At 36.9% G+C, this 21,500-nt stretch overlaps 1 protein-coding gene across 1 annotated transcript in view; it reads right to left on the bottom strand.

Moving 5' to 3' along the window:
* Positions 1 to 7,991: 7,991 nt before the first annotated feature.
* RNF19A (ring finger protein 19A, RBR E3 ubiquitin protein ligase) overlaps positions 7,992 to 21,500 on the bottom strand; it is a 36,752-nt gene continuing 23,243 nt past the window's right edge. The window contains exons 4-10 of the mRNA XM_059672093.1: positions 20,281 to 20,425; positions 19,475 to 19,637; positions 15,530 to 15,644; positions 14,681 to 14,842; positions 12,748 to 12,961; positions 10,732 to 10,875; positions 7,992 to 10,175 (exon numbers count right to left, since the gene is read on the bottom strand). Coding sequence (XP_059528076.1) covers positions 9,485 to 10,175; positions 10,732 to 10,875; positions 12,748 to 12,961; positions 14,681 to 14,842; positions 15,530 to 15,644; positions 19,475 to 19,637; positions 20,281 to 20,425 — 1,634 coding nt within the window. The 3' untranslated portion in view covers positions 7,992 to 9,484. The remainder of the gene's footprint in view (positions 10,176 to 10,731; positions 10,876 to 12,747; positions 12,962 to 14,680; positions 14,843 to 15,529; positions 15,645 to 19,474; positions 19,638 to 20,280; positions 20,426 to 21,500) is intronic.

The raw sequence follows: 21,500 nt of genomic DNA, 5'->3' as shown, positions 1-21,500 counted from the left end.
GGTGCTCAAACCACTGAACAACACCGGCCAGGGGAAGTTTACATATTTTTAAATGATTAAGAAGTAAGTATCTGGGCTGACATGATGATTGCTTCAAATAACACATGAAATTACTTCTCAACTGTATATAATATAGGAGACTGTCATTTCTGGTTCATGGACCATATGAACACCCCTTGTGAATACAACCTGAATCTATGCCCGGCCAGTGTGGCTCAGTGGTTGAGTGTTGACCTATGAACCAGGAGGTCACGGTTCAATTCCCAGTCAGGGCACATGCCCAGGTTTCAGACTCGATCCCTAGTAGGGGGTAATGCAGGAGGCAGCCCATCAATGATTCTTATTGATGTTCCTGTATCGCTCTTCCTTTCTCTCTGAAATCAATAAAAATATATTAAAAACAACAGCAGAACGTGAATCTAGGGCTCCACATCTAACTGTGTACCATCAGTTCGTGTCCAGGCTCTGCAGTTGTTACCACATGGTCCACTACCCTGGTCATCCTCAGCCGCCTGACCTTAACAGAAGGGACCTCTCCGATCAGTTTCCCTTCCTTTGACTTAATCACCAATTTTTTATTAGCCAGTTGGCACCACTCAGGCCAAAAGGACCACCCTAAAGACTGATGTGGAGGCCATATAATCCTGTCTCAATTCTCTACATAAGGCAGGGGTGGGGAACCTTTTTTCTGCCAAAAGCCATTTGGATGTTTATAACATAATTCTTGTGTCATACAAAATTATCAACTTAAAAATTAGCCTGCTCTGTTTGGTCAAACATTTAACTCCCCCCTAATGCCCTGGCAGCGCCAGGCCAAATGATTTCACAGGCCTTATAGGGCCCTCTGGACGTTCCCCACCCCTGACATAAGGGATGTCTGTTAGCAGAAATCTCTGCCTATGGAGTACAATGCATTTGGTCAGATTTGAAGGTTTTGATGTCTTTAGCCAAAAGTTAAAGGAGATGGTAGAAAGATCGATGACAAACAAGCAGGAGATAGAATACAAGAGATTCCCACAACTGCCTTCTCTTTTCTTCCCTAGCAAACTGCTTTCGAGCATAGACTATGGCATCAGAAAAACCTGGAATTAAACCTCAAATCCATTTAACCTCAAAGACTAGGTTCCTCATCTGAAAAATGAGGCGGGATATACCAATTCAGGGCTGTAATGCTACGTAGTTCGTGTAAAATGCCAGTGGTGCTTAATAAGCATCTTTCATGTGTATAATTGCTTTCTTCCCGTAAGTCTAATGATCTCATCTATGTTGTTAGAGAAAAGATTAAAAAGCTCTTTGGAAATACTAAGTGCACTATCATGTTTACTTACTGGATAAGAAACACACATGAAGACCCCTCCAATAATAGTAGTATAGCCAGGGAAGTGGCTAGCCTTGCAAGACTGGTGCCATCTCTTGGACATTAGTCACGTTAAAACGTAAATCCAAGAGTTTTCTCCACAAGTTGAGCTGCACTGAGAATCTCTCTGTAATAGCATGTGTCTTTCTTTTCCAACCTGTCACGTTTTGGGGTGAGCCAACACAGAGTGGTACATTCAGAGTCTGGCCTAGGCTGGTGGGTGCTTAGGAAGTGTTGAATGAATGAGTCTAGAGGACCACTGCCCCAAAATGTGCTCTGGTATCCAAAATTCACATTAGAGAAGTCCCTATGACTGATAAGTGTACAAAGACATTGTAAATATTTCTCGAGTAGTTCTTGGAATATTTGCATCAGGATCACTTGGAAATCTTATAGAGCCTAAGCGGTAGGGAATCTAACTTTTAAAGCATCTATTGTGATTCATAGGCAACTTGGAATACGCAACCCACTGTCCTAGAAGCTGAGGAGTGGGCAATAATATCTGACTTCCATAAGCGTTGTAAATGAACAAAACTATTTATGGCCCCGAGAATAAAGTATTGTGGGGCATAAATAAAAAGGATAGCTCCTCCTTTTATTGAGTTTATATGATTAATTTGGGAAAACAAAACAAAATAAATCCAAGTTCAAGATACTCTAGTATAGCAGTTCTCAACCTGTGGGCCGCGACCCCTTTGGCGGTCGAATGACCATTACACAGGGGTCGCCTAAGACCATCCTGCATATCAGATATTTACATTATGATTCAAAACAGTAGCAACATTACAGTTATAAAGTAGCAACGAAAGTAATTTTATGGTTGGGTCATAACATGAGGAACTGTATTTAAAGGGCCAGAAGATTGAGAACCACTGCTCTAGTAGAAAAAAGTATCAATGAACTGTTGCAAGTGTCAAAGTTATTAAAAGGTCCAAGAGTTAATCAAGAACAGTTAGAGGGAGAGGTAAACTCTAAGCCAGGTTTTTAAACAGATGGGCGTTTGAGAAGCCAGAGCTCAGTAGGACTGAACTATTCTGCAGAATTCAGTATCACCCTGCACTGGACACTTCGCCTCCAATTCAGCCACTGCAGATGCTTTGCTGGGGAGCAGGCGGAGACCAGACAAGACATTTGCAAACCAAATAGACTGGGGTTTCTACTTTTCCTTAGGGTTTTAATAGTGACCTAAGTCAAATCCAAAAATAGCTGAAAATTTCATCTAACTACCCCTTGACCTTTTTTTATGCCCATTTCCCAACTGTAAAATTTTTTTTATGCCCATTTCCCAACTGTAAAATTCTGCCAAACATTTGCTGTAATTAAGGAGTAGTTGGGAGGACTATTTTAACAAACACAATTTTAACTTCTAATTCATATTTGTGTTAAAACAAGGGAAAATATTTCACTAGTATAGATATAACAACAAACATTGGCAAGGAGATAGAGAAATTACGAGCCACATATATTACTGATAGGAATGTAAAATGGTGCCGCTGCTTTGGAAAACAGTTTGGCAGTTCTTCTAAAAGTCAGTGTTACTGTGTGACCCAACAATTCTGCTCCTAGTATTATACACAAGAAAACTGACAACATGCACACATGTACACAAAACTTACGCATAAATGTTCACAGAAGCATCTTTTATAATAGCCAAAAAATGTAGAAGCAACTGGTGTCCACCTAATGAATGAATGAATAAAATGTAGTATCTCCATATAATAGAATATTAACCGGCCATAAAAAGGAACGAAGTATTGATTTATGCTACTCCATAGAGCAGTGATGGCGAACCTCTGACACGCGTGTCAGAGGTGACACGCGAACTCATTTTTTAGGTTGATTTTTCTTTGTTAAATGGCATTTAAATATATAAAATAAATATCAAAAATATGTCTTTGTTTTACTATGGTTGCAAACATCAAAAAATTTCTATATGTGACAAGGCACCAGAGTTAAGTTAGGGTTTTTCAAAATGCTGACATGCTGAGCTCAAAAGGTTCGCCATCACTGCCATAGAGGAACCTTGAAATCATTGTTAAGTGAAAAAAGCCAGACACAAAGGCCACATATTATATGATTCCATTTATATGAATTGTCCAGAATAGACAAATCTATGCAGACTAAGTAGATTAGTGGCTGCCATGGGCTGAAGAACAGGGGAATGGGAACTGAGTGCTAATGGGTACAGGGTTCATTTTATTGATTTTTAGAGACGAGAGAGAAACATCCATGTGAGAAACATCAAATGGTTGCCTCCCACACATGCCCCGACCAGGGATCGAAACCGCAACCTGGGTATGTGCCCTGTCCAGGAATCAAACCCACCACCTTTTGGTGTATGGGATGACACGCCAACCAACTGAGCCACACTGGCCAGGGCACAGGGTTTATTTTGGGGGTGATAAAAATGTTCTGGAATTAGATAGTGGTGATGGTTGTATACTAAAAACTACTGAATTTTCTACTTTAAAAAGGGTGAACGATATCTCAATTTTAATAGTTGAGGGAAAAGCAAACCACCCAAGGTAGACAGTAACTTAGAGGCAAACTCTGGAAACCCCCAATCAGCTCAAAAAGGCCATCGCGTTAAGCCTGTCAAGAATTTACCAGAAGGAATAAAGGCCAAGGATGAATGAAAGACTAAATACTTCCATGCTATGATGGAAACAAGGTAAGGATGTCTACTCTTACCTTTCCTATTTAACATTGTACTGGAGGTTAAATCCACAATACAATAAGGCCAAAAAAAAAAAAAAAAAAAAAAGTTCCTGCCCTGGCTGGTGTGGCTCAGTAGTTGAGTGTTATCCTATGTACTAAGAGGTTACCGGTTCGATTCCTGGTCAGGGCACATGCCCAGGTTACGGGCTCTATCCTTTGTGTGCAGGAGGCAACTGATGGGTGATTCTCTCACCATTGTTTCTGTCTCTCCCTCTCTGAAATCAATAAAAATATTTTTAAAAACCCACAAAAACATTTGTTTCCCCCCAGTATCCTGAATTCAGATTTTGGAGACACCTGGTGCACGTGGGTTGTGCAATATCTAAATTTTACGTCCTTTGTGCAGGACAAAAGATAGCAGAAATAGGTGGTCCAATACTATTAGACAAAAGGCTGGAAAGAAAACAACAAAAGCAGGACTATGTTTTACCACAAAATCGACACATGCTGGGATTAATAAGATCTTACATAGGGAAAAGCTTGCCATGCCTTACTGCTTGTTTTATACATATGAACACTAACCCTGAAAGTCTGGCTCTGAGATACTAAAAAACAATTCAGGAGACCCAGACCACCTACACAACTTCTAAACATTCAAGGAAGTCGTAACTCCAATCTTACACACTCTGATATTAAAGATTATCCCAGGAGGTTAGCTTCAACATTTGAAAAATCAAATTCACCATATTAATACATTAAAATAAACCACAATTATATAATAGATGTCCCCCCCTCTCCAAATAGCAGCCAATAAAATTCAACATTTCCCAAGGTAAAAACTGTTGGCAAACTAAATTTAATAAATTTGATAAAACTAAAGTTAAAGTGTATCTATAAATATATCTGCACAAATATCACAATTTGAGATTATTAACAAGTCAACAATTTGCCCATAACCACTGCTATTCAGCACTATATACTTGAAGTCCTAGCCCATATAAATAGACCAGAACAATAGATTTGTGTATGATGCAAAGACTGAAGAAGAAATAAAACAGTTGGAATCCTGGCTCTGCTGCTTGCCAGCTATGCATATCTGGGCAAAGTACTTGGCATCTCTGTGCCTCAGTTTTTGCAACTGTAAAATGGAGCTGAGTGCCACCTCGCAGGGCTGTTCTGAAGAGTAAATAAGTTAATATTTAAAGGTACATAAAAAGTGTTTGACACTTCAAAGCACGGTACAAGTTTTGTTAAGTAAAAATAAATTATTCACAGATGATTATATATGTAGAAATCTCAAAGAATCTAGAGATAAACCATTAGGACTCAGAGTTGCCTCCACCTCCACCCCAGCATGCCCAGGCCTTGCTTCCCTCCCGGGCATGCATCTCCTAAATCTAAGAGTCCCCATGAGACTTGCACTGAGGGGAGCAATGGGCAGCTACAGCTCTCCCAGACTTATCCCCTGAACCTGTCCCCAAGGCCCTTTTTCTCTGACTTTCAGGTGGAGCTAAACAGCCTCTTCTAGGCTCACTTCTGTCACTGTGACTTGAACTTCTCAGTGAGTCCACACAGCCCCACATGGCTCACCTTCCTATGTCATTTCTAGGGAACCAAAGCAGCCCTGCCTAGGCTCTCTCCTGTCCTCAAACCTTCCTTGTTTCACTGTCCCCAGCTTTAATAAACATATTCTAAAAAAAATAAAATAAGTAAAATCAGTATTTCTATATACTGTTAGTAACAATCATAAAATGACATCTAAAAAATATCAAATACCTGGGAATAAAATTTAACAAAAGATATGAAATACCTCTAAAGGGATAATTATAGATTAATTATCCCTTCAATGCAATCCCAATCACAACTGGTAGAACTCAACAAGTTTATTCTAAAATGTGTATAGAAATGTAATGTACCAAGAACAATCAAGACACTCTCCTAGGAAAACAAGGTGGCAGACTTACCTTACTAACGAGGCAACAAATTCCAAGATTGATGTCTAAATTGTCCATTAACTCACCTGGAAGAAGGTATCTTTTTGGAATATTCATCCATTAGGTATGTCTCCATAGTTCTTCCCTCACTTCCTTAAGATCTTTGCATAAATGTCTTCTAAGAAATCTTTCCGGTTTTCTCTGTATAGAACCCAATACCTCTAGTCATTTTATTCCCCACTCTAACTCTCCCCGATAGAATATTATTTTAGACACTCAAAACCAACCAGTATGTAAATACTGGTTTTTTAACAATGATATTTCATACTTTAATAATGAAAACTAATGAAACAACAGGTCCATTAAAAGGAACCATATAAAACAAAAAAACTAACATGCACATATGCATGACCCAGGGACCCAAACCATAGTGCAGTGCAGGTCTGGGGGCAGGGGGTGGTGGAGGGGGGTCATTGAAGAAAAAAGGGACATCTGTAATACTTTCAACAATAAAGATAAATTTAAAAGAAATAAAAAAATAAAATGTAGCCCTGAGAATCTTGATCATTCTGAATAGAAAGGCAACATGATCTAAAGAGCAGGAATTTAGGCATTTTGCTCCCATGTCTTGTAGGAAATAAAGCATCACATGATGGTTTTCAACTCTATTTTATCTTTTGGTGATCAAAGTTTGTATTTAGCTAGACAATATGGTATGGAAAGTCTTACATATTTACTAGTTAACACAATTAGCCAAGAAAATAAAAGCAATGGATTGTGTACATTTAACATAAAGAGCTAACTAATTCAGTGCTCTGAAGGAGCATTTGTACTTTTAAGACAATCGAGTTAAACTCATGTTTTCCATAATGAACAACAGGTTGTACTACTATAATCTTTGCATTCTTCTTCCTCACTATCTTGTGATTTTCCCCACAGGCCTTAAGAAAGCAAAGTAGAAAGGGTTTTACCAGATTTGGTGAATTAAGGCCTGTCTTGAACCCTGTCCTCTTGTTCTAGGCCTGTCTGGAGTTGAGCTCCATGGGAATCTGACTTAGTCCTAAATTAATCCATGGTTGAAGAACCCCTGGGAGATGAAGGAACTTCTGAAGCCAATTGAAAGGTCTAGTCCATTTTAAAACTGAGACTGAGGTGGTACTGGTTGGGGGTACAATCAGAAGAGGGATGGGGTGAACTGAATTGCACTGGCACTTTTGCTATATTCCTCCCAAAATCATTTAGCTTCCCATTTAATCTTTAGTTTTTTATAGAAATGTCAAGAACGCAGTCAACATATTCATACAGATTATTTTCATGAAGTATTAATTCTGAAACAGGAAAACAGAAAAACCACCTGTGCATTTTTTAGAGGCTACGAGAATAGAAAGTGATTACAATTATCAGCTTGTATTTAACTGGCTCTCATTTCATAATATAATGTTGCTAGAGTAGAATCTCTTAAAATAGACTTATAAGGTCTTTTTACTTTTCTGTTAAGATAAGGATTATAGTACTTATCTCTTCACAACTTAATAATAGATCAAATCTATTTGCTTTCCAACCAATTTCCTTTTTTTAAAAAATATATTTTATTGATTTTTTACAGAGAGGAAGGAAGAGGGATAGAGAGTTAGAAATATCAATGAGAGAGAAACATGGATCAGCTGCCTCCTGCACACCCCCTTCTAGGGATGTGCCCGCAACCAAGGTACATGCCCTTAACTGGAATCGAACCTGGGACCCTTGAGTCCGCAGGCCGACGCTCTATCCACTGAGCCAAACCGGTTACGGCCAATTTCCTTTTAAAAATGAAATTATTTTGATGAATTAAGCAACTCCTTTCTGAAGGACAGGCAGATATTAGACATGAAGAAAGGTTTCTAACAACTGTTTGCTGATAAGTTCAGTAAATGCTTCTCTTTGGGCTGAGACCAGAATGCAGAATTATATCAATGGCTTTCAATATTTATGAATAATGATCACATGGCAAATGAATATTCCTGTTCTTATAAAAACACTTATGCAGAAACCGTAGGCAGCAATACATTAGTATTTACATTTATTTTATGTATGCAGTATACACACTCACTATTGAACAAAATTGGAATGCAAACAAATATACAAATACCATAATAAGCATTATCAAATAAAATAACTGGCACTAGTGTTATAAGCATAGTAATGAATGGACCTGTGAGAAAAAGTGATGTCAGAAGACTGCAGCCCATGGCATTTTTCTTTTTATCAAAAGAAAATGCTCAGTAGCACCATAATGGTAATACTTAAAAGAAACATGTAAGATGGAACATTTTAACTGCTATCAGTGAGGTTAACCTGTTTTATTTAAGTGAATTTACAGAAATTTAACAGTACAGGCAGTATTTTGGCCAACTTCTGTTTATGTCAGCTGAACATCTTCCATAAACGAAAGCAAAAGAAAATAAAGCCAGCCATACGTGGACCCCTCCTTGGTACTTGGTACAAGCTGTACCGTACTTTGACTTTATGAATGGAGAAGATTCGCATGAGTTAAAAACTGAGGTTAGGCGAGTTATTCACTAAAGCCTGAGTGTGTCTTTGGTAGGCTAATACTTTTTCAGCATTGTTATTAATCATCATCATATTATCTAGCCTGTATTCTCCTACACAATCCAAGGCGGCTAGAGAGGACATTATGGAAAGTAATACAGAAAAAATCCTCAAATAACTAGACTCTTAAAATCTAGTCTATACCAAAGGCACCAAGAATCAATGGGGTGCAAACTTCCACTTAGTGAAAGGTGACTTATTTGTAATACTTATAAACTAATGGAATTTTGTTTTACAGTTTTATATATCTTATTTGGTGCTGTCAGTATACTTAATTACCTACCTTTATATTTCTATGATGGCATCAACAATATACAAGATATATAGAATACCAGGTATTTCTATTTCAAAGTTGTGCAAAAAATTGCCACAATCTTGGTCAAAGTGTCTAAGTATCCAAATGGTAGCAAATGGGCTGCATTAAGCTTTACATATTCACATTGCATATGAAAAAAAATTTATGCCCAGTTATGAATAGAAATGTTACAAAGAGTATCATATACTGAGAGTAACCTGCAAGGTTCTTAAAACAGTATCCCTTAGTGGTTTCAATAAAATGTCATTAACCACTTAACCCTAAGTCTCAAGTTTTCTTCACAAGAATGCTATAGAACTGCATTAGTATTTTATATTGATTATAAATTAAGCCAAATTTATAAGTACACAAGTATGTGCTTCAAGCATATTTTGTGGCAAATGCACAAAATATACCTCTCTGAAAAGATCATTGTCCTTACAATGATGCACTATTAAAGCCTTCATTTCATAGTTTGGTAATTAAGATCCACATGAAACACAATCCCTTGCTGAATACAGAAAGTGTATCTGCATTATGACTATGTAACCTGGCCTTTGCTGGTAACTTGAAACTTAAAGTAGTCACGTGTAGTTCAACAAGCTCCAAACAAGGTTGCTCAGTGGTAATTATCCTGCAGCATTTATAGGCCTAAATTTCAGTCTGAATCGCAACTTTTAATTCCATTGTCTGATGTGAGTGGTTGTTATTTGTTTCTTTTAGCGCATCATCAAAATATAAATCAACATTGGGTTTTATTCCACTGTCACCGTGTTCTCCAGCAATGGGATTCAACTGCGGCACTTCTGAACACAAAGCAGTTTGGGAAAGCACAGAGATGCTGCACTGATGTGGGGAATTTTCCAGGCGGTCGTTTTCTACCTCAGGAAGAATGCTAACAGTAGCAAAACGGGCATGATGGTCATTGGAACCATGGCTACAAGACGTTTTCATGCTTTCTAGGTCAGAACAACTAAATTCAGAAAAGTGACTGGAGTGGGAGTCTGCTACAGATGGCATACTGTCACTGAGGGACGGAGCCTCAAACTCACTTGAGTTCGTGCTTTGTTGTTCCAACAACTGTGCATCCATGTCTTCTCTGGTCTCATTTATCTTCATGTTACTCTTTTTCCTCAATTTACCGCTTTTTGATTTCTTTCCTGTTGTTGCTTCTTTGGACCACTTGGTGGCACTGGATTTACCTTCAGGCAAGCCATTGGATGAACCACTAGGATGACTTCGGGTGGCACTGCCATCCTCCACACTGCTGCTTCCACTGTTGTGCCTGAATTTGGATGGCTTTGATTCAATATCTACTTGCACCTCCATACTGTTACCTTCTCTGAAAAATAAGAGTAACCAATATATATTTTTAACTTCCTTTTAATTTTTATTCAGATGACATCACAGGGGAATGGGTGTCTATGTGAAAAATTCAAAGGCTATATAAAAGCTGCCAGAATAAATTAATGCAAGATACATTCTACTATTAAAAAAAAAATCCCTGTGTGAAATTAAAGGACTATAATACTGTTTCAATTGAAAGAAAAACAAAATAGAAGCAGCTACATAAATATACCTGTTTAAAGTGTACAATTCAGTGCTTTTTAGTATATTCAGAGTTATCAATGACTGCTGCCCTAACTTCAGAACATTTTCATCTTCCCCCCCAAAACCCTACACCCATTAAGCAGTTTGTACCCATACTTCCCTCTCACAACACTGGCAACTTTCTGTCTCTACGGATTGGCCTATTCTGGACATCTCACTATTTTCTGTTCCCAGAGAACCTAATAGTTGATAACCATTATTCATGATAATTTTGCCTAATGATAGGGATAATTCTTTTAAAATTAATTTTTAAAATACTTCTGACTTTATAACAATTCTTTCCTTACTTGTCCAGTGGGATGTAGGAATTCAGAATGGATCCCGCCATTGCTTTGGTGCTGGCATTATCACTAACTGTTCCCAAGCTGACCGTGCCAGATTCTCCACTTAGACTGCACCGTTCTTTCTGTACATCTGCTTGTACTTCCAACCTTAAGAGGGAAATACCAGATAGAAACAGAAAATACATATGACATCAGCACTATTATAACATGTATATATTTAAAAATGTTTTTATTGATTTTTTTTAGAGAGAGAAGAAGGATAGATAAAAAATTCGATGAGAAACATCATCAATTGGCTGTCTCCTGCATGCCCCCTACTGGGGATCAAGCCTGCAACCCAGGCATGTGCCCTGACCAGGAATCAAACCAGAGACCTCTTGGTTCATGGGTCGATGCTTAATCACTGAGCCACTCCAGTGGGGCTATAATATATTTCTTTCTTTTGTTTGTTAATCTCCTCACCTGAGGATATTTTTTTGTTGATTTTTAGAGCGAGTAGAAGGGAGGATGAGAGACAGAGAGATAAACATCCATGTGAGAGAGATATCCATTGGTTGCCTCCCGCATGGGCCTGACCGGGCTGGGGATTGAGCCTGCAACCGAGGTACATGCCCTTGACCTGAATCGAACCTGGGATCCTTCAGTCTGTGGGCTGACACTTTATCCACTGAGACAAACCAGGTAGGGCATAACATGTATTTTTAAGTAATTCAGTTAAGAGCCCTAGTAACAATAAGTTATTTTAGAAACTACTATACACATTATTTTTAAAGTTTCTTTTTATTTGATTATTCAAATTCTACTGCAGTGCACTGAATAGTACCAGCAGTCCAAATGAAATAAGAAAAATTAGCTGTCTGCTAAGTAAGGTAGCAACAGAATAGCACAAAGACATAAAGGGGTTCAAGTTAAATATGCAATATTATTTTCACTCAGGATGTGGCACTTTGCTTGGCATGTTCAGTGCAAAACACAAATACATTAAAAACCATTCTTCATGCCCTGGCTGGTCTTGTTCAGTAGATAGAGTGTTGGCCTGCGGACTCAAGGGTCCCGGGTTCGATTCCAGTCAAGGGCACATGCCCAGGTTTCAGACTCCCTCCCCAGTAGGGGGCGTGCAGGGGGCAGCCAATCAATGATTATCATCATTGATGTTTCTATCTATCTCTCATCTTTTCTCTTCCTCTCTGAAATAAATAAAAATATATTTTTTAAAAAAACACACAAAAATCAAAAAACCATTCTTCATGAAAGATCAGTGAATCAAAAAATCCTGGGCATCTATGTCAAAAATGGTTCTATAAATTTAACATCTGAGTCTTTAAAAAAGACATAATATAGATCACTATAACTTAAGAGTTTGTGCTTAAAAGCAAACTACCTAAAAATAAGCATGACCAATTTATCTTTTAATTCATGTACTGTCTACATTTTAAAAGAAGCTAATAAACATAGGTAAAGAGTAGCGAGTAAAGAGGAAACAAGGGAAGATAAAAATGCTTTAATTTCTCCTATTTAGAGATAAATAGGAGAGACTTGGTAAAAGACTTGGTGAGAACGAAATAAGTGTTAACTAAAAGCGGACGCTCCCAGACTCAGTCAAGCATTCCCAGGTATCCTGACTCCCCGCTCCCTTGGCTCTCAGCCAAGGTCTCATTTCCTAAGCTCCAGCTGCTGCCCCCTCCAGAGACCAGGACCACGCCATGCACTGCCCTTACTGTGCCCACTGAAGCAGCCCCACCATTCAAACGTAACATCTGACAAAGGCAGCAAAAAACATGGCAAAATTATGTCTTCGACTTAATTCTACCTCATCATAGGTATATTCTTACAGAAAATCTAAACAAGTAAAAATCTCCTTACTCACTGTTTACCAATAATTTCATTTCTTAGCATTACTTTTTTCAGCCCTGACACAGTAGGGAAATATGTAATCATGTTCAAAATTCTCCTCATCAAGTTAATAATCTGTAGTTAACAGAAGGCAAACACACAACAAAACAAAGCACATTTTCTTACCTGTTGAAACAGTTGACCATGGCACTTCCTGACAGACTCCCCGTTATGCTGGCTCCAGCCAGTGCCATGGTGCTGGCCGTTTCACTCAGGTTGTCCCGAATGGCTCCTATCCGATCCATGTGGCTTCCACTTGCACTCAAGCTGCCAGTCAGACCACCAACACTTCCCTCCCCTATACTCGGGTTGTGTCTTGCTTCTGCTACTGAAGTTGTGTCTAAATGCAAATATTTCAAATAAATTAAATAAGTATAATTAATAACGTCCCTCTTAAATTCCTCCATGATTTCAGATAGGGCATTTTATCATATAAATTATAAAATATACACAAGAATAGAAAAAAATGTCTGAGGCAGGGACATATAAGTATGGGGTAAGAGTAAAGGGAAATATCTGAGAGAATAAAGCTGGATTAACAATTGGCCCTCAGTTTTAGATGGTCACTTTTTTTTTATTCTCACTCAAGGATATTTTTCCATTGTCTTTTAGAGAGGGTGGAAAGGAGGGAGGGAAAGGAGAGGCGAGAGAGAAAGTGAAAGAGAGGAAGAGAAGCACTGAAGTGAGAGACACTTCAGTTGGTTGACTCCAGCCCTGCCCTGGGCTGGAGTTCAGACCTGCATCCCAGGTATGGGTGCCCTTGACCAGGAATCAAACCCAAGACTCTTTGGTTTGTGGGCTGATGCTCCAACTGCTGAGCCAGACTGGCCAGGACTTTTTTAATCCAGAAGATTTAGGAATTCTATAAAAAAAACCTGAGTGTTGAAAACTTAAGCTAACGTTGGAGGAAAATTACGTGACAGTTTTTAATAAGGGTGTCATATAATGAGTTTATTATTCGCTAGGTCAATAAGAATGAGCCAAAGTTGATACCTAGATATATTCCATGGTTCCAATTGTCTACAAAGTACTACAAAATCTGATACCACTATATTTCAATCTTATAGTACTTTTCACATGCTTTGTATTGACAGATTCATTTATTTGCTCCAAACTGAGATGTACAAGCGTGGAGTTCAGAGGAGAGTTCTAGCCTAGATACAAATTTAAGAGCAGTCGTTCTATAAATTATTTAATAGATGAGAATACCTAGGGAGTGAGTGTAGATAAAGAAGAGAAGTCTGAGAACTGAGAAACTCCAAAATTCAGAGGTTGGGAGAGAAAACTGAAGCAGCAAAGAAGACTGGGAAGATGTGGCCAGGAGATATGATGAGATAAATACTTTTCCAGAAGACAAGTAAAGAAAATGTTTTAGAAATGAGGGAACAGTCCACCATGTCAGGTGTACTCTTATATTAAGATGAAAACCAAGAACTGACCACTATACTTGGCAACACAGAGGTCTGCTTTGTTAGAGTGGTAGAAATCAAATTCTGGAGTGGTAGGGACTAAAATATGATTGGAGTGAGTAGTTCAAGAGGGAATGGGAGGTAAGAAAGTGAACGTTATCTTTGTATATTTGCCTGACACATTTCTATAACAACTGCTGGACTATAAAACATGTGCATTCTTTAAGGTTTATTAACTTACACTTCTACTGGCAGCACATGAGGGCCTTTTCATTCTCCAGTTCTTGTTCTAATTCATTTTTCTTTGAATAACACTGGGTTGATACTTATTTGCCATCTGTATTTCTTCTTTTATGAACTGTATTACTCTTCATATCCTTTTCTTACTGATTTGCAATATTTCAGGCAAATTTAAGATTAAAATTCTAGAAGTTCTATGACATTATGTTTCCACTAGAAACTATTCCACCTTCTTTCATCCGTCCACCTTTCCTTGGCCGTTTATTTCCTGATGTACTTCTAGGTGAATACTACTGGGCCCAGTGAAAGGAGGGCAATGGAAATTCTGACTTGCATATTGTCTACAGCCTCCCCCTACTTAAACTATTAGTAAGTACATTAATTTCCCTTCCTTTCCTTAAAGGACTTACCTACAGCTGTGTTATTTCCACCAACATTGATATCATTTTCATCATCAAATTCAATCCTGACTCCTTTTCCATTGCCTGCTGAGACTCCACAACCTCCACTTCGACAGAGAGAAATTGGAACAACGCCATAGACATAAGCTAACATAATAGGAACACCAATACCTAAAGAGAAATTATATTAGTTATTATAAACCAAAAACTAAATCACAGAAACATGAGTTACAGAAAGTCTTTTCGAGACGGTGTATAGGAGGTAAGTCCAAAAGTGGATTTATCTAGCTGTTTAGGGACACAAGCAAATTCAAAGGTTCTAGCCTTTCAGGTGGCATACATGAGGAGGAAAAAGATGTAAACCTTTTCCAGTGCCAAGGTTCTAAACCAGCCGTGGGCAAACTACGGCCCGCGGGCCGGATCCGACCCGTTTGAAATGAATAAAACTATTGAAAAAAAGGACCGTACCCTTTTATGTAATGATGCTTACTTTGAATTTATATTAGTTCACACAAACACTCCATCCATGCTTTTGTTCCGGCCCTCCGGTCCAGTTTAAGAACCCATTGTGGCCCTCGAGTCAAAAAGTTTGCCCACCCCTGTTCTAAACTGTCCTTGGGGGAGGGAGGAAAGGGTGTCTGCCACTAGTAATTACCAACTACCCCACGGCTAGGCTCTGAGTCTATAACACCTTAACCAAATAATTACTAAATAAGAGGCTTTCAGTAGGTTCAGCTTAAATGATCTTAAAATAAGTAACTTCTTTTACATTCAACAATATGTTTTATTTTAACACCCTCCACAAAACTTAAATTTTATAAATTCTGAGGTCATTAGTATTTTTAAGCATTTTCTTACCTACTGTTACTGCAGCTACAACTGGAGATACGATTACAGACAATGTTACACCACCTGCTATGGCCAAATTCCGTTTGTGCTTGGAAATGTCCTTGCCTTCATATCGATTGTGAATCTTGAATTAAAAATAAACACCGAAAATGGACACATATGTAATACCCTTTGTAATACTTTAAGCAATAAAAAAAGAAAGAAATAGATGCAAAAATAAATAAATAAATAACAAATGCTATTTTTAAAAAGATATCATTAAGTAAATATAGAGATGAGTCACTGATTGAAAGTATTTGCAAAATATGTATCTGACAAAAACTGTTACTCAGTATATTTAAAAAACAACTCTTAAAACTCAATAAAAACAACTCAAATAATTCAATGAAATGGACAAAATACTTAAACAAAATACACTATTAAAGATGATATGCAGTTGGCCAATAAGAATGTGAAAAGATGTTCAACATCATTAGTCATTAGGGAAATGCAAATCAAGACCATAATAAAATATGATTATACCCTCTTGAATAGCTAAAATAAAAAAGAATAAAGACAAAAAAAAATAAAAATAAACACCAGGGTGAGAAATTAAAGAGAAAATATATTACATACTTATGTAAATGAAACAGACCCACATTTGCTAGAAGTTTAAGGCGATTATCTCTTGTAACTTCATAGTTAAGTGTTTTGATTCAAGGTCAACATATTATTGTTCTTAGACTATATTCTTACATAATTTGCTCCTTATTAATTTGCTTACATAATAGAGTGATTTAATAGATTTTATACTTTGTGTTTACAAGTAGTTGTAATTTTTCTGAAAAAACAGTATAATCATGTTTTTAGCAAAAAAGGCATTAAAAGTATTATTTCTAACATAGCTATGAGTTGGATGTTTGACTAATAGGATTACTTTATGAAATTTAGCATTCCACAGGTTTCCTTTCAAATAAGCATCCCTAAATAATAATAATTAGCTCATAAGGGTGGTTTCCACAAACTTTTTAAAAACTGACCTTCAAAAGCAGTACTAATAAGCAAACGACACTAAATAGAATCAATTTTTCCTCAGATCCCTTTTTATGAAGAAAAATATAATATTACCAAAGACTCAGGATCCTGGGTTTTCATTTATAGCTCAGAGTAAGGGGTAGAGAGAGAATAAACTATACCGTCAGAAGACAGGTGTCGGATCTACTTAGCTTCTTTATACTGTAGAGGTGTTACCAGACAAAATTTAGTATCACTATGAAAGTGGCTTATGAGATGTATGTACTTCGGGAAATAGCTCAGTATCTTTATTCTCATGTTTGCAAGGGCTAAAGCTAGTAAGTAAATTTTCCCTTGTTTCAAGACAGATGCAAACGGCATCAAAAGTGTACAGGTAGTCTCTCAAATAAAGTATCTGACTTATAAACAATGTGAAGCTTTAAGAAATCTATTCTTATTATGTGGTTATTTGGGAGGCTCTGAAAGTACAAGGAGTATCATAGCATGTATTAAACAGTGATAAAGCTGGGGTGGGGAAGTGGGCAAAGCATATATTGACAAAGAATATTTCTATTTCCCCACCAAATCCTGTTTCCCAGCAGTGACTGTATGTGCCCAGGGAATGGGCCTCTACATTTCCCTAAATGATCCATGTAGACAGAGACTGCAGACCTTCCCAAAGTACCTTTCATTATTCTTCAATTCTGCAACCAATTCCTGCTGCTCCTCAATCCTACTCCTGAAACACTTAGCACTGAAGCAGGGAAAGCCAAAGCTAAAAACTGATGGAGCAGACTTGGAAAGGCAGGCTGCCAGGGGCAAGGAGTCTTCCAGAAAAGTTTGCATCCTCAAGCACCAATGTTCAATTACAGTGATCATATCATCCCATTAGTTCTGGTTCAACTTTATTTTTTTACTATTTTGTCCCACATTTTCTCTTTGTTATTACAAACAAAGGCTCAACTTTTAGGTACTTTATCAACTTAATACGTTTTCCTGGGCTGGTTTGTGTCCCTGAACCCCACAGAACATTATTTCAGTGGAAAACTAATTCATCACCTTGCAACCCTCTGAGTACATGTTTGAAAAAAGAAGACTTGTGACTGCACCTCAGACTTGCACAATGAGGTAAATAATCTCTCCTCTATAAATTATTTGTAGATGTGTGCAGTGTAAGAGTCTCTCTTTTCCTTCTGCTTCAAAGTATCAAATAAACAGTTTTGTTCTCAGCAAAACCATGCTTTGGATAATACATAAAAAGTTATTTCAATCAGCTATTATGTTTGGGACAATTTAAGTTTAGCTACGTCAATCTTCTAAAATAGACATTTGGCTCATAAATATGTTTCTCTTCTGAACCAAAGCTAATTTAAAAATAGTATGTTTTGTTATTTTTCTGGTTATTACAATAATATATGTTGAATATAAAAAAATTTGGCTATTATATGGAAGAGGCTCAGCCCTCCCTTGAGTTTGGTCCTAAAAGTCAGAACTATAATTAAACAAAATAATTTAAAGAGAAACAGATCCAGACTCAACCTAAGAATTTCCTAACAATTACAGATACATGGAAACAGAACGGGCAGCCTCAGGAGCTGGTGGTTTCCCATCAATGAAGTACCCAAATGGCTAGACTGAAATTTATCAGGGATCTTACCTACAGAATTTGTGCATCTGGGTTTAAATCCCAGCTCTGCTTCTTCTTGTATAATTAAGATAAGTTACATAAACCTCAATATTCTAACACATAAATTGCTGTGAGGTTAAAATGAGTTGAAGTACATAAAACACCTACCACACAGTAAGGACTCCCACCCTCCTTTTAAAAAATCCTATACTTTGTTCTGCTTAGCGTTAGATAATTTCTAAAGTTACTTCTCAATTCTGAGATTCTATTAATTTAGATAGCAGCAAACTTCTTTGTCACTTCATAAATTATCCCTTTAACCTTTCAAAAAAGAATTATTTGCTTACCACTCATAGGCAAGTGGTAAGTATTGGTGCTTGGACTTTCACAAAATTGTTAACAATCTACAACAAGAGTATTGATTTTTTACAGAGAGGAAGGGAGAGAGATAGTTAGAAACATCAATGATAGAGAAACATCGATCAGCTGCCTCCTGCACATCTCCTACTGGGGATATGCCCGCAACCCAGGTACATGCCCTTGACCGGAATCGAACCTGGGACCTTTCAGTCCGCAGGCCGACGCTCTATCCGCTGAGCCAAACCGGTTTTGGCTTACAACAAGAGTATTAATAGCAACAAACTAAGGGGGAGAAAAAGCTTTGAATTGAAGTTGAAAATAATTTAAAAACTGCTAGTTATTCTTTGCCTGAGGACATGTATTATTTAGCCATTAACTTTTTATAGACTTGACTATACAAGGATATACCCATGAGAAAAATGGACAGGTGTGTATTTGTTAGTACGTTATACTTAAAGTTCATTTACAATGAAAATGTACTAAAGTTCCGATTCAGATAATATTAAAACAATTCTACTTTTAAACATCCATATGAGCTTGCCAAACACTAAAAATTTATTGCCTTATGAAAAAATAGTAGTTGTTTTATAGTGAAGATACTGAAAATGACTTAGTCTTTCAAAACAAAATAAAACAAAAACAGTCCTAGTCAGTTCGGCTCAGTGGATAGAACATTAGCCCGTGGACTGAAGGGTCTTGGGTTCGATTCCAGTCAAGGGCTTGTACCTCGGTTGCAGGCTTGACCCCAGGCCTGGTTTGGGCATGTGTGGAAGGCAACCAATTAATGTCTCTCTCTCACATCACGTTTCTCTCTCTCTGTTTCTGCCCCTCCCTTCCACTCTTTCTAAAAGTCAATGGAAACAATATCCTCAGGATGAGGATTAACAAAATAAACAAAACAAAAACAAAGCAAAAATCATCAACCCTAAAGATTTAGAATAGATAATGAACTAACAAGGAATTATGCATTTTACCTTGCGGCCCACGTATACAGGAATACCAATAATCATTGCAGGGATAGCAATGCCAGCTATTAAAGCAATTCCTACAGGAGCACCAACGAGTGTTCCTAGCTGCCACAGAATTTTCTTCTTTCGGCTCCAGGGTTTCTTCCCCCAAAAAGTACATCCTGATGGACTAATGGAAAAAATTATAATGTTCTAAGCTGCAAAATATCACAACAAATTACTACAATACAGTAACGTAATCACTATAAGAGACTTTCTCATACTTAGAAATAAGATTTTCCCTTTCTTTAAAATAAGTTCATTAAAAGCCAAAAAATCATAAGTACCACCATAAATTATATTTTAAAAATATTGATAAGTGGGATTTAGTTTAAATATCTATCTATAGACTTCCATTAGCCTCAAAACCTGAGGTTAGTTTTTGAAGAGTATATTAATATTAAAAAAATGCTTATTTTATCCATTTTAGATAGTTATCTGATTATATCATAAACTCACACTGCAGCCTAAATGAGAAAATTTATACATGAGTAAATTAAATGGAAAGATTTATGACCTAGCATAATTACATGGGGTATTAAATACTAGCTTTCTAGTTAAAAAAAGGGGGGGGGGAATGTTTTCTATTTTTGACTAGTTATTAATCCCAAATGACTAACACAATAATATGGTTTCTTTTAAATTTATGTAACTAGAATAAAAAAGACCCCATAATCCCATTTAAAAATGCTTAGAATAACACTTTAAAAAGTCCTTTTGTCTTATAATGTAAAATGATATTCAGATGGAAATAGCTCCTTCAATATACTTACCTTAGATAATGTAAATCTGAAATTTCTTTCATACACAACCAACAAAACTCACAACCACAGACAGCACATGTCATGTGATTACAGCTCCCATCATTCATCTTTATTATATAAGCAGCACATCGTGGACATGGCTTTATATCATCAGCTATTGGGAAAATAAATAGACATGCTTAATATGTAAAACTGGTCTAAAAATAACAATTTCTATTGAATAATCAATTGTAGCACTGCCCCAAAAAATCTTATCATGTACAGTCTGTTAGCTATAGCTTCAGCCCACTATTTTTAGTATATAAAGTACTTTTTCTTCCATTCTGAGAAAAGGAGCATATTTTACATTAAATTTTCAAATTGTAAACGTTTTCAAACACAGCAGCAGTATAATAAGAACAAAGAATAACAAAATGATAAAAGAGGAAAACCAAGGACAGCCCCAAATAAACTGTGAACTACATGAAGTTTATCTTTCTATTTTTTTTTTCCTTTTCCTCCCCTTGACATTCCCCCGGCCATAAAGTTTATCTTTCTCCCTACCCCAAAGTGTAGTCTTTTCTGAGTGACACTCCATATCTACAACTTCTCTAACCATCTCCACTTAATACTATTCCTATTAGTGAGTGAATACTAATGGAAAATGACAATTTGATATTTAATCTGAAGTAGTAATATATATATAATAAAGTACTTTGAGTTTACTTCTCTCTTCTAAGTAACATCAACTATAAGTACTATACAAATAATACAAACATCTTCAGAAAAGCAAGCCTTTTTCTTGTATTTTAGTTCACAGAGACGGGCTTTCCAAAGAATCAGTACTCAGAATAAAAGGAAGGAGGTAAGAGGTTAAGGAAGAGTTACATACTTATGAACATTTAAACAATGGAAACGGTTTCAGAATTATAGCAACCATTTGTTGGTTATGCTCATGACTGTTTTTCATTTGTCATCTTTGTTCTTTTTATTCATTTATTTAAATGCTATTGTTGTATGCTTCATGTATAGTAATATGGTTATGCTGCACAAAGGTGCCAAGTTAAAATCAAATGGGCCCATAACTTTAGGGATCACTGACACAGAGTAAGAGTTATCTCAAATTATACAACTATTTTAAACTTTTGCATCTACTTAAATAGCAACCAGTAATTATTCTACTGTTACTAGTAGCCAGCTATATTTGTATAGTGCTAGGCACTGAATTCAAGTATATGGTTCCAACTTCT

The sequence above is a fragment of the Myotis daubentonii genome, chromosome 17 (assembly GCF_963259705.1).
Source record: "Myotis daubentonii chromosome 17, mMyoDau2.1, whole genome shotgun sequence".
NCBI classification, from domain to species: domain Eukaryota; kingdom Metazoa; phylum Chordata; class Mammalia; order Chiroptera; family Vespertilionidae; genus Myotis; species Myotis daubentonii.
The sequence above is the reverse complement of the archived record's forward strand: the minus strand, read 5'-3'. Positions and strand labels throughout refer to the sequence as shown.